Source organism: Sardina pilchardus, chromosome 4 (assembly GCF_963854185.1).
Source record: "Sardina pilchardus chromosome 4, fSarPil1.1, whole genome shotgun sequence".
In the NCBI taxonomy this organism is placed as follows: Eukaryota; Metazoa; Chordata; class Actinopteri; order Clupeiformes; family Clupeidae; genus Sardina; species Sardina pilchardus.
The window spans coordinates 40,407,149-40,420,277 of record NC_084997.1 but is presented as its reverse complement, the minus strand read 5'-3'; the positions used below and the strand labels follow the sequence as shown (position 1 = coordinate 40,420,277).

Sequence of the window (13,129 nt, the reverse complement as noted above, 5' to 3'; positions counted from 1 at the left end):
TTGCTATGCTATGATCTCTTTCCAAGATATTGCCTTTGGGCCAAAACAAAAGCATTCAAATGTGTGTGTGTGTGTGTGTGTGTGTGTGTGTATGTGTGTGTGTGTGTGTGTGTGTGTGTGTGTGTGTGTGTGTGTGTTTAGGTGGCCAATGGCCTGGTCCAGACTACAGGTTGGCCCAGTGTAGTCACTTGCATTGGAAACTGGTTTGGCAAAGGAAGGTACGTACACTTCTTAAAGGGATATTCCGCCATTTTTGGAAATACGCTCATTTTCCACCTCCCCTCGAACAAAACAATCGATATTTACCTTGTTCCCGTTCATCCAGCCATTCTGTGAGTCTGGCGATACAACTTTTAGCTTCAGCCTAGCATAGATCATTGAATCGGATGAGACCATTAGCTTCTCGTCTGCTAGCTTCATGTTTAAAAGTGACTAAGATTTCTGGTAATTTTCCCATTTAAAACGTGTCTCCTCTCAAGTTAGAAAGTGCAATAAGACCAACTGAAAATGAAACCTGGCGTTTTTCTAGGCTGATTTGACATGGAACTACACTCTCATCTGGCGTAATAATCAAGGCAACTTGCAGGCGCAGTGATATTGTACGCAGCATCTGAAAATAGTCCCCATAGACAACAAGCAGTAGTAGTGCCAGTAGCTGCAAGTTGCCTTGATTATTACGCCAGATGAGAGTGTAGTTCCATGTCAAATCAGCCTAGAAAAATGCCAGGTTTCATTTTCAGTTGGTCTTATTGCACTTTCTAACTTGAGAGGAGACACGTTTTAAATGGGAAAATTACCAGAAATCTTAGTCACTTTCAAACATGAAGCTAGCAGGCGAGAAGCTAATGGTCTAATCCGATTCAATGATCTATGCTAGGCTGAAGCTAAAAGTTGTATCGCCAGACTCACAGAATGGCTGGATGAACGGGAACAAGGTAAATATCGATTGTTTTGCTCGAGGGAAGGTGGAAAATGAGCGTATTTCCACAAATGGCGGAATATCCCTTTAAGTGTTTGTGTGTATCATGTCTATGTGTGCTTGTTTTTGTGTGTGTGTGTGTGTGTATCATGTATAATTCAAGAATATAAATACTAGACTAGTCCACTACGTTACCTTAGAAACAAGAATATAAATACTAGTCCACTACGTTACCTTAGGAACATGGACGATAATGTCGATACTAGTCCACTGTGTTAGCTTAGGAACATGGACGATAATGTCGATACTAGTCCACTACGTTAGCTTAGGAACATGGACGATAATGTGGATACTAGTCCACTACGTTACCTTAGGAACATGGACGATAATGTCGACACTAGTCCACTACGTTACCTTAGAAACGAGAATATAAATACTAGTCCACTACGTTACCTTAGGGACATGGACGATAATGTCGATACTAGTCCACTACGTAAGCTTAGGAACATGGACGATAATGTCGACGCTAGTCCACTATGTAAGCTTAGGAACATGGACGATAATGTCGACGCTAGTCCACTATGTAAGCTTAGGAACATGGACGATAATGTCGACACTAGTCCACTACGTTACCTTAGAAACGAGAATATAAATACTAGTCCACTACGTTACCTTAGGAACATGGACGATAATGTCGATACTAGTCCACTACGTTAGCTTAGGAACATGGACGATAATGTCGATACTAGTCCACTACGTTAGCTTAGGAACATGGACGATAATGTCGATACTAGTCCACTGCGTTACCTTAAGAACAAGAATATAAATGCTAGTCCACTGTGTTACCTTAGGAACATGGACGATAATGTCGACACTAGTCCACCACGTAACCTTAGGAGAATGGAATTGGTGAGTCCCAGGAATTCGTTTCCCAAGCATTTGCATGAAGCACATGTGAGCCAACTGAAACACATTCCCCTGCTGAAAAAAACAGCCTGACCAGTTTAAGGTGGTTTGCTGGTTGACCAGCTTGTTAACCAGCTTGTTTGACCACCCTATGATGGTTGACCAGCTAGACCAGCAAAACTCTTGCGAAAACATACCTTCAGCTGGTTCTAGCAAACCAGCATGACCATCTTGAACTTGCAATGTCAAGTTTGGCATGCTGGTCACCAGCATGACCATCTCACACCAGCTTTATCCCACACGACAGGCTGGTCACACACACACACACACACACACACACACCCACACACACACCAGCATCACCATCTCACACCAGCTGTATCCCACACGACAGGCTGGTCACACACACACACCCACACACACACCAGCATCACCATCTCACACCAGCTGTATCCCACACGACAGGCTGGTCACACACACACACACACACACACACACACCCACACACACACCAGCATCACCATCTCACACCAGCTGTATCCCACACGACAGGCTGGTCACACACACACACCCACACACACACCAGCATCACCATCTCACACCAGCTGTATCCCACACGACAGGCTGGTCACACACACACACACCCACACACACACCAGCATCACCATCTCACACCAGCTGTATCCCACACGACAGGCTGGTCACACACACACACCCACACACACACCAGCATCACCATCTCACACCAGCTGTATCCCACACGACAGGCTGGTCACACACACACACCCACACACACACCAGCATCACCATCTCACACCAGCTGTATCCCACACGACAGGCTGGTCACACACACACACACACACACACCCACACACACACCAGCATCACCATCTCACACCGCTGTATCCCACACGACAGGCTGGTCACACACACACACACACACACACCCATACACACACCAGCATCACCATCTCACACCGCTGTATCCCACACGACAGGCTGGTCACACACACACACCCACACACACACCAGCATCACCATCTCACACCGCTGTATCCCACACGACAGGCTGGTCACACACACACACACACACACACACCCATACACACACCAGCATCACCATCTCACACCAGCTGTATCCCACACGACAGGCTGGTCACACACACACACCCACACACACACCAGCATCACCATCTCACACCGCTGTATCCCACACGACAGGCTGGTCACACACACACACCCACACACACACCAGCATCACCATCTCACACCAGCTGTATCCCACACGACAGGCTGGTCACACACACACACCCACACACACACCAGCATCACCATCTCACACCAGCTGTATCCCACACGACAGGCTGGTCACACACACACACCCACACACACACCAGCATCACCATCTCACACCAGCTGTATCCCACACGACAGGCTGGTCACACACACACACCCACACACACACCAGCATCACCATCTCACACCACTGTATCCCACACGACAGGCTGGTCACACACACACACACCCACACACACACCAGCATCACCATCTCACACCAGCTGTATCCCACACGACAGGCTGGTCACACACACACACACCCACACACACACCAGCATCACCATCTCACACCGCTGTATCCCACACGACAGGCTGGTCACACACACACACACACACACACACACACACACCAGCATCACCATCTCACACCAGCTGTATCCCACACGACAGGCTGGTCACACACACACACCCACACCAGCATCACCATCTCACACCGCTGTATCCCACACGACAGGCTGGTCACACACACACACACACACACACACCCATACACACACCAGCATCACCATCTCACACCGCTGTATCCCACACGACAGGCTGGTCACACACACACACACACAGACCCACACACACACACCAGCATCACCATCTCACACCAGCTGTATCCCACACGACAGGCTGGTCACACACACACACACACAGACCCACACACACACACCAGCATCACCATCTCACACCAGCTGTATCCCACACGACAGGCTGGTCACACACACACACACACAGACCCACACACACACACCAGCATCACCATCTCACACCAGCTGTATCCCACACGACAGGCTGGTCACACACACACACACACACCCACACCAGCATCACCATCTCACACCAGCTGTATCCCACACGACAGGCTGGTCACACACACACACCCACACACACACCAGCATCACCATCTCACACCAGCTGTATCCCACACGACAGGCTGGTCACACACACACCCACACACACACCAGCATCACCATCTCACACCAGCTGTATCCCACACGACAGGCTGGTCACACACACACACACACACCCACACACACACCAGCATCACCATCTCACACCAGCTGTATCCCACACGACAGGCTGGTCACACACACACACCCACACACACACCAGCATCACCATCTCACACCAGCTGTATCCCACACGACAGGCTGGTCACACACACACACACACACCCACACACACACCAGCATCACCATCTCACACCAGCTGTATCCCACACGACAGGCTGGTCACACACACACACCCACACACACACCAGCATCACCATCTCACACCGCTGTATCCCACACGACAGGCTGGTCACACACACACACCCACACACACACCAGCATCACCATCTCACACCAGCTGTATCCCACACGACAGGCTGGTCACACACACACACCCACACACACACCAGCATCACCATCTCACACCACTGTATCCCACACGACAGGCTGGTCACACACACACACACACACACACACCAGCATCACCATCTCACACCAGCTGTATCCCACACGACAGGCTGCATGCTGCACACCAGCTTGACCAGCTTCCTCAGATGCATAAACTGGTTTCTTGTTTTTTCAGCAGGGACTTTAGCCGTTTGCATTTCAGTTTAGGATTCATCACAATCAACTAAACAACTTTATAGATTTATTATTCATTTGGCTCAGGGCATCGGAATGGCCAGCAGCAGCACTGAGCACGACCAGTCAGCGGCGACATAATCCCAATTTTATCCCCACTGGCATAATCCCAACGTTATCCCCACTGGCATAATGCCAATTTTATCCCCACTGGCATAATCCCAACGTTATCCCCACTGGCATAATCCCAATTTTATCCCCACTGGCATAATCCCAACGTTATCCCCACTGACATAATCCCAATTTTATCCCCACTGGCATAATCTTTCTTGCCCCACTGGCATAATATGCGTTTGCATGGCATAGATTCCTATCGTATCGCACTGTGTCGCATTGTCGCAAATGGCACTGTATTGCAGTAGGTGGGAGAATCGTATCGTATCTTTATCGGCGGTCATTTCATATGGATCTTCAATGTATCGTATCGTTGGCAGTGTATCGAGATGCATGTGTTATCGCCTCAGTGATGAAGATGCACACCCCTAGTGTGTGTGTGTGTGTGTGTGTGTGTGTGTGTGCAGGAGAGGTCTGGTGATGGGTGTGTGGAACTCTCACATGTGGGTGGGTAATATCCTGGGCTCTCTGATCTGTGTTGTGTGTGTGTGTGTGTGTGTGTGTGTGTGTGTGTAGGAGAGGTCTGGTGATGGGTGTGTAGAACTCTCACATGTGGGTGGGTAATATCCTGGGCTCTCTGATCTGTGTGTGTGTGTGTGTGTGTGTGTGTGTAGGAGAGGTCTGGTGATGGGTGTGTAGAACTCTCACATGTGGGTGGGTAATATCCTGGGCTCTCTGATCTGTGTTGTGTGTGTGTGTGTGTGTTGTGTGTGTGTGTGTGTGTGTGTAGGAGAGGTCTGGTGATGGGTGTGTGGAACTCCCACACATCGGTGGGTAATATCCTGGGCTCTCTGATCTGTGTTGTGTGTGTGTGTGTGTGTGTGTGTGTGTGTGTGTGTAGGAGAGGTCTGGTGATGGGTGTGTGGAACTCTCACATGTGGGTGGGCAACATCCTGGGCTCTCTGATCTGTGTTGTGTGTGTGTGTGTGTGTGTGTGTAGGAGAGGTCTGGTGATGGGTGTGTGGAACTCCCACACATCGGTGGGCAACATCCTGGGCTCTCTGATCTGTGTTGTGTGTGTGTGTGTGTGTGTGTGTGTGTGTGTAGGAGAGGTCTGGTGATGGGTGTGTGGAACTCCCACACATCGGTGGGTAATATCCTGGGCTCTCTGATCTGTGTTGTGTGTGTGTGTGTGTGTAGGAGAGGTCTGGTGATGGGTGTGTGGAACTCCCACACATCGGTGGGTAATATCCTGGGCTCTCTGATCTGTGTTGTGTGTGTGTGTGTGTGTAGGAGAGGTCTGGTGATGGGTGTGTGGAACTCCCACACATCGGTGGGTAATATCCTGGGCTCTCTGATCTGTGTTGTGTGTGTGTGTGTGTGTGTGTGTGTAGGAGAGGTCTGGTGATGGGTGTGTGGAACTCCCACACATCGGTGGGTAATATCCTGGGCTCTCTGATCGCGGGCTGTTGGGTCTCGTCCAACTGGGGCATGTCCTTCATCGTGCCCGGCCTCATCATCATCGCCATGGGGATCGTCTGCTTCCTCTTCCTCATCGAACGTGAGTGTGTGTGTGGGTGTGTGTGTGTGTGTGTGGGGGGGGGGTGTGTGGGTGCCTATCCCTTCCTGTGTGCATGTATGTGTACATGTCCCCTTGTGTGTGTGTGTGTGTGTGGGGGGGGGGGGGGGGGGGGTGTGGGTGCCTATCCCTTCCTGTGTGCATGTATGTGTACATGTCCCCTCGTGTGTGTGTGTGTGTGTGTGTGTGTGTGTGTGGGGGGGGGGGTGCATGTCCCTTTTTGTGTGTATATGTGTGTGTGTGTGGCTGCCTATCCCTTTCTGTGTGTATGTGTGTGTGCATGTCCCTTCGTGTGTGTGTGTGTGCACATGTCCCTTCATGTGTGTGTGTGTGTGTGTGTGTGTGTGTCTGTGTGTGGCGTTAATCTGTATGATCCGTCCTCTTCTGCTGCAGATCCAAATGACCTGAGAAATGTCTGCACACAGAATACATCCAGAGCCACTACTGTGAGTACACGCACGCACGCACGCACGCACGCACGCACGCACGCACGCACGCACCCACGCACGCACGCACACACACACACACGCACGCACGCACGCACCTACGCACGCACGCACGCACGCACGCACACACACATAGTGTTTTGGGTCTTATTGTTCTGGATTTGAAATGGAATGTTTTGCTTCCAGAGGGGTCGACCTGGACGTAATGGACAAGTGGACGCACTGCTGCAGTACAAGCCAGGCAAAGCACAGGTGTGTTCATATCACACACACACACACACACACACTGCTGCAGTACAAGCCAGGCAAAGCACAGGTGTGACACACACACACACACACACACACACACACACACACACACACACACACACACACTCCTGCAGTACAAGCCAGGCATAGCACAGGTGTGACACACACACACACACACACACACACACACACACACACACACACACACACACACACACACACACACACACACACACACTCCTGCAGTACAAGCCAGGCAAAGCACAGGTGTGACACACACACACACACACACACACACACACACACACACACACACACACACACACACACACACACACACACACACACACACACACACACACACACACACACTCCTGCAGTACAAGCCAGGCAAAGCACAGGTGTGACACACACACACACACACACACAAGCACAGGTGTGACACACACACACACACACACACACACACACACACACACACACACACACACACACACACACACACTCCTGCAGTACAAGCCAGGCATAGCACAGGTGTGACACACACACACACACACACACACACACACACACACACACACACACACACACACACACACACACACACACACACACACACACACACTCCTGCAGTACAAGCCAGGCAAAGCACAGGTGTGACACACACACACACACACACACACACACACACACACACACACACACACACACACACACACACTCCTGCAGTACAAGCCAGGCAAAGCACAGGTGTGACACACACACACACACACACACACACACACACACACACACACACACACACACACACACACACACACACACACTCCTGCAGTACAAGCCAGGCAAAGCACAGGTGTGACACACACACACACACACACACACACACACACACTCCTGCAGTACAAGCCAGGCAAAGCGCAGGTGTGTTCATATCACACACACACACACACACACACACACACACACACACACACACACACACACACACACTCCTGCAGTACAACCCAGGCAAAACACAGGTGTGTTCATATCTCACACACACACACACACACACACACACACACACACACACACACACACACACACATTTGGATGCTGTTCTTTGGAATAGGGGAAGCGCAGATAAAAATGGTAAATTATTAAATGAATGTTATTTTATGGGACTCTATGGCAGCCTATGCCATAATAGCCTTAGCCATGAGCAACAGGGCAGATGCAGAGCACAGAGAAAATCATTCACCACTTTATTCAGTGGCTAATAGTTTAAACAGTACAAGTCTCCTTCGCTAACTCTGCTTTATTCAGTGGCTAATAGTTTAAACAGTACAAGTCTCCATCACTAACTCGCTTTATTCAGTGGCTAATAGTTTAAACAGTACAAGTCTCCTTCGCTAACTCACTTTATTCAGTGGCTAATAGTTTAAACAGTACAAATCTCCTTCGCTAACTCGCTTTATTCAGTGGCTAATAGTTTAAACACGCTAACTCGCTTTATTCAGTGGCTAATAGTTTAAACACGCTAACTCGCTTTATTCAGTGGCTAATAAACACGCTAACTCGCTTTATTCAGTGGCTAATAGTTTAAACAGTTCAAGTCTCCTTCGCTAACTCGCTTTATTCAGTGGCTAATAGTTTAAACCGTTCAAGTCTCCTTCGCTAACTCTGCTTTATTCAGTGGCTAATAGTTTAAACAGTACAAGTCTCCTTCGCTAACTCTGCTTTATTCAGTGGCTAATAGTTTAAACAGTACAGAAGTCTCCTTCGCTAACTCGCTTTATTCAGTGGCTAATAGTTTAAACAGTACAGAAGTCTCCTTCGCTAACTCGCTTTATTCAGTGGCTGATAGTTTAAACAGTACAAGTCTCCATCACTAATTCGCTTTATTCAGTGGCTAATAGTTTAAACAGTTCAAGTCTCCTTCGCTAACTCTGCTTTATTCAGTGGCTAATAGTTTAAACAGTACAAGTCTCCATCACTAACTCGCTTTATTCAGTGGCTAATAGTTTAAACAGTACAAGTCTCCTTCGCTAACTCACTTTATTCAGTGGCTAATAGTTTAAACAGTACAAGTCTCCTTCACTAACTCGCTTTATTCAGTGGCTAATAGTTTAAACACGCTAACTCGCTTTATTCAGTGGCTAATAGTTTAAACACGCTAACTCGCTTTATTCAGTGGCTAATAAACACGCTAACTCGCTTTATTCAGTGGCTAATAGTTTAAACAGTTCAAGTCTCCTTCGCTAACTCGCTTTATTCAGTGGCTAATAGTTTAAACCGTTCAAGTCTCCTTCGCTAACTCTGCTTTATTCAGTGGCTAATAGTTTAAACAGTACAAGTCTCCTTCGCTAACTCGCTTTATTTAGTGGCTAACAGTTTAAACAGTACAAGTCTCTTTCGCTAACTCGCTTTATTCAGTGGCTAATAGTTTAAACAGTACAGAAGTCTCCTTCGCTAACTCGCTTTATTCAGTGGCTAATAGTTTAAACAGTTAAACTAAACATTTATTCAGTGGCTAATTTATAGTTTAATAGCTAATAGTTTAAGTACTAGTCTCCTTCGCTAACTCTGCTTTGGCAGCAATCAGTGGATGGCAGAAGCATCTTGTCTCTCTTCTTCTCTCGTTAGGTGGCACATAGAGCGCTCTCTTCCTCTCTCGTTAGGTGGCACATAGAGCGCTCTCTTCCTCTCTCGTTAGGTGGCACATAGAGTGCTCTCTTCCTCTCTCTTCCTCTCTCGTTAGGTGGCACATAGAGCGCTCTCTTCTTCTCTCTTCCTCTCTCGTTAGGTGGCACATAGAGCGCTCTCTTCCTCTCTCGTTAGGTGGCACATAGAGTGCTCTCTTCCTCTCTCTTCCTCTCTCGTTAGGTGGCACATAGAGCGCTCTCTTCTTCTCTCTTCCTCTCTTGTTAGGTGGCACATAAAGCGCTCTCTTCTTCTCTCTTCCTCTCTCGTTAGGTGGCACATAGAGCGCTCTCTTCCTCTCTCTTCCTCTCTCGTTAGGTGGCACATAGAGCGCTCTCTTCCTCTCTCTTCCTCTCTCGTTAGGTGGCACATGGAGCGCTCTCTTCCTCTCTCTTCCTCTCTCGTTAGGTGGCACATAGAGCGCTCTCTTCCTCTCTCTTCTTCTCTCGTTAGGTGGCACATAGAGCGCTCTCTTCCTCTCTCTTCCTCTCTCGTTAGGTGGCACATAGAGCTCTCTCTTCCTCTCTCGTTAGGTGGCACATAGAGCGCTCTCTTCCTCTCTCGTTAGGTGGCACATAGAGCGCTCTCTTCTTCTCTCTTCCTCTCTCGTTAGGTGGCACATAGAGTGCTCTCTTCCTCTCTCGTTAGGTGGCACATAGAGCGTTCTCTTCCTCTCTCTTCCTCTCTCGTTAGGTGGCACATAGAGCGTTCTCTTCCTCTCTCTTCCTCTCTCGTTAGGTGGCACATAGAGCGCTCTCTTCCTCTCTCTTCCTCTCTCGTTAGGTGGCACATGGAGCGCTCTCTTCCTCTCTCTTCCTCTCTCGTTAGGTGGCACATGGAGCGCTCTCTTCCTCTCTCTTCCTCTCTCGTTAGGTGGCACATAGAGCGCTCTCTTCCTCTCTCTTCCTCTCTCGTTAGGTGGCACATGGAGCGCTCTCTTCCTCTCTCTTCCTCTCTCGTTAGGTGGCACATAGAGCGCTCTCTTCCTCTCTCTTCTTCTCTCGTTAGGTGGCACATGGAGCGCTCTCTTCCTCTCTCGTTAGGTGGCACATAGAGCGCTCTCTTCCTCTCTCTTCCTCTCTCGTTAGGTGGCACATAGAGCGCTCTCTTCCTCTCTCGTTAGGTGGCACATAGAGCGCTCTCTTCCTCTCTCGTTAGGTGGCACATAGAGCGCTCTCTTCCTCTCTCTTCCTCTCTCGTTAGGTGGCACATAGAGCGCTCTCTTCTTCTCTCGTTAGGTGGCACATAGAGTGCTCTCTTCTTCTCTCTTCCTCTCTCGTTAGGTGGCACATAGAGCGCTCTCTTCCTCTCTCTTCCTCTCTCGTTAGGTGGCACATAGAGCGCTCTCTTCCTCTCTCTTCCTCTCTCGTTAGGTGGCACATAGAGCGCTCTCTTCCTCTCTCTTCCTCTCTCGTTAGATGGCACATAGAGTGCTCTCTTCCTCTCTCTTCCTCCCTCGTTAGGTGGCACATAGAGTGCTCTCTTCCTCTCTCGTTAGGTGGCACATAGAGCGCTCTCTTCCTCTCTCGTTAGGTGGCACATAGAGCGCTCTCTTCCTCTCTCTTCCTCTCTCGTTAGGTGGCACATAGAGCGCTCTCTTCCTCTCTCGTTAGGTGGCACATAGAGCGCTCTCTTCCTCTCTCGTTAGGTGGCACATAGAGCGCTCTCTTCTTCTCTCTTCCTCTCTCGTTAGGTGGCACATAGAGCGCTCTCTTCCCCTCTATTCCTCTCTCGTTAGGTGGCACATACTGTAGGCCGCTATTTCCCTTTCTCGTTAGGTGGCACATACTGTAGGCCGCTATTTCCCTCTCTCGTTAGGTGGCACAAAGGCCGCTGGTTCTACACTATTAGAATAGAATAGAATAGAATATATACTTTTTTGATCCCGTGAGGGAAATTCGTTTCTCTGCATTTAACCCAATTTAACCGAATTAGTGAACACACACAGCACACAGTGAACACACAGTGAGGTGAATCACACACTAACCCAGAGCAGTGAGCTGCCTTGCCCAACCAGAGGCGCTCGGGGAGCAGTGAGGGGTTAGGTGCCTTGCTCAAGGGCACTTCAGCCGTGGACTGGTTGGGGATCGAACCGGCAACCCTCCGGTCACAAGCTCGAAGCCCTAACCAGTAGGCCTACGGCTCCCCTACTAAAGGGGAGGGGTTCAAGGGATCTTCCATATAGCGACCTTAACGTTATCAGTCCTGTCAAATCATTCGTCTTTACGTTGTACTTTCTTTCTCTTTGTCCTATTTATTTGTTTTAAATGATATTTGTTTGCTAATTTACTTTGGTTTTGATTTCTTGGTTGTGCTTAGATGTGATGTCTCCCTTTGTGGTGGCTTAATCTGTTTCTTTACCAGTCCTGGCGTGGTGTGTGTGTGTGTGTGTGTGTGTGTGTGTCTCTGTGGTGGCTTAATCTGTTTCTTTACCCGTCCTGGCGTTGAGATGGCCACAGAGTAACGCTCTGGCCACAGATGGGAAATGAGTGTGGAGAGGACTCCTCATGAGGAGGTGGGGTGGGGTGGGGAGGGTGATATAGACGCTGGATAGAGGAGGGAGGGTGATGGTGATATAGATGCTGGATAGAGGAGGGAGGGTGATGGAGATGCTGGATAGAGGAGGGAGGGTGATGGAGATATAGACGCTGGATAGAGGAGGGAGGGTGATGGAGATGCTGGATAGAGGAGGGAGGGTGATGGTGATATAGACGCTGGATAGAGGAGGGAGGGTGATGGTGATGGAGACGCTGGATAGAGGAGGGAGGGTGATATAGACGCTGGATAGAGGAGGGAGGGTGATGGTGATGCTGGATAGAGGAGGGAGGGTGATGGAGATGCTGGATAGAGGAGGGAGGGTGATGGTGATATAGACGCTGGATAGAGGAGGGAGGGTGATGGAGATGCTGGATAGAGGAGGGAGGGTGATGGAGATATAGACGCTGGATAGAGGAGGGAGGGTGATGGAGATGCTGGATAGAGGAGGGAGGGTGATGGTGATATAGACGCTGGATAGAGGAGGGAGGGTGATGGTGATATAGACGCTGGATAGAGGAGGGAGGGTGATGGTGATATAGACGCTGGATAGAGGAGGGAGGGTGATGGAGATATAGATGCTGGATAGAGGAGGGAGGGTGATGGAGATGCTGGATAGAGGAGGGAGGGTGATGGAGATATAGATGCTGGATAGAGGAGGGAGGGTGATGGTGATATAGATGCTGGATAGAGGAGGGAGGGTGATGGATGGAGGAGGGAGGGTGATGGTGATGGAGACGCTGGATAGAGGAGGGAGGGTGATGGAGATGCTGGATAGAGGAGGGAGGGTGATGGA

General features: G+C 49.5%; 1 protein-coding gene across 3 annotated transcripts in view; it reads left to right on the top strand.

Moving 5' to 3' along the window:
- The window catches only part of slc37a1 (solute carrier family 37 member 1), a 40,638-nt gene that overhangs the window by 9,361 nt on the left and 18,148 nt on the right, over positions 1 to 13,129 (top strand). For all 3 annotated transcript variants that reach the window (XM_062535491.1, XM_062535493.1, XM_062535494.1), the window contains exons 7-10: positions 142 to 218; positions 6,234 to 6,400; positions 6,812 to 6,864; positions 7,051 to 7,116. In XM_062535491.1, the coding sequence (XP_062391475.1) occupies positions 142 to 218; positions 6,234 to 6,400; positions 6,812 to 6,864; positions 7,051 to 7,116 (363 nt within the window). The remainder of the gene's footprint in view (positions 1 to 141; positions 219 to 6,233; positions 6,401 to 6,811; positions 6,865 to 7,050; positions 7,117 to 13,129) is intronic.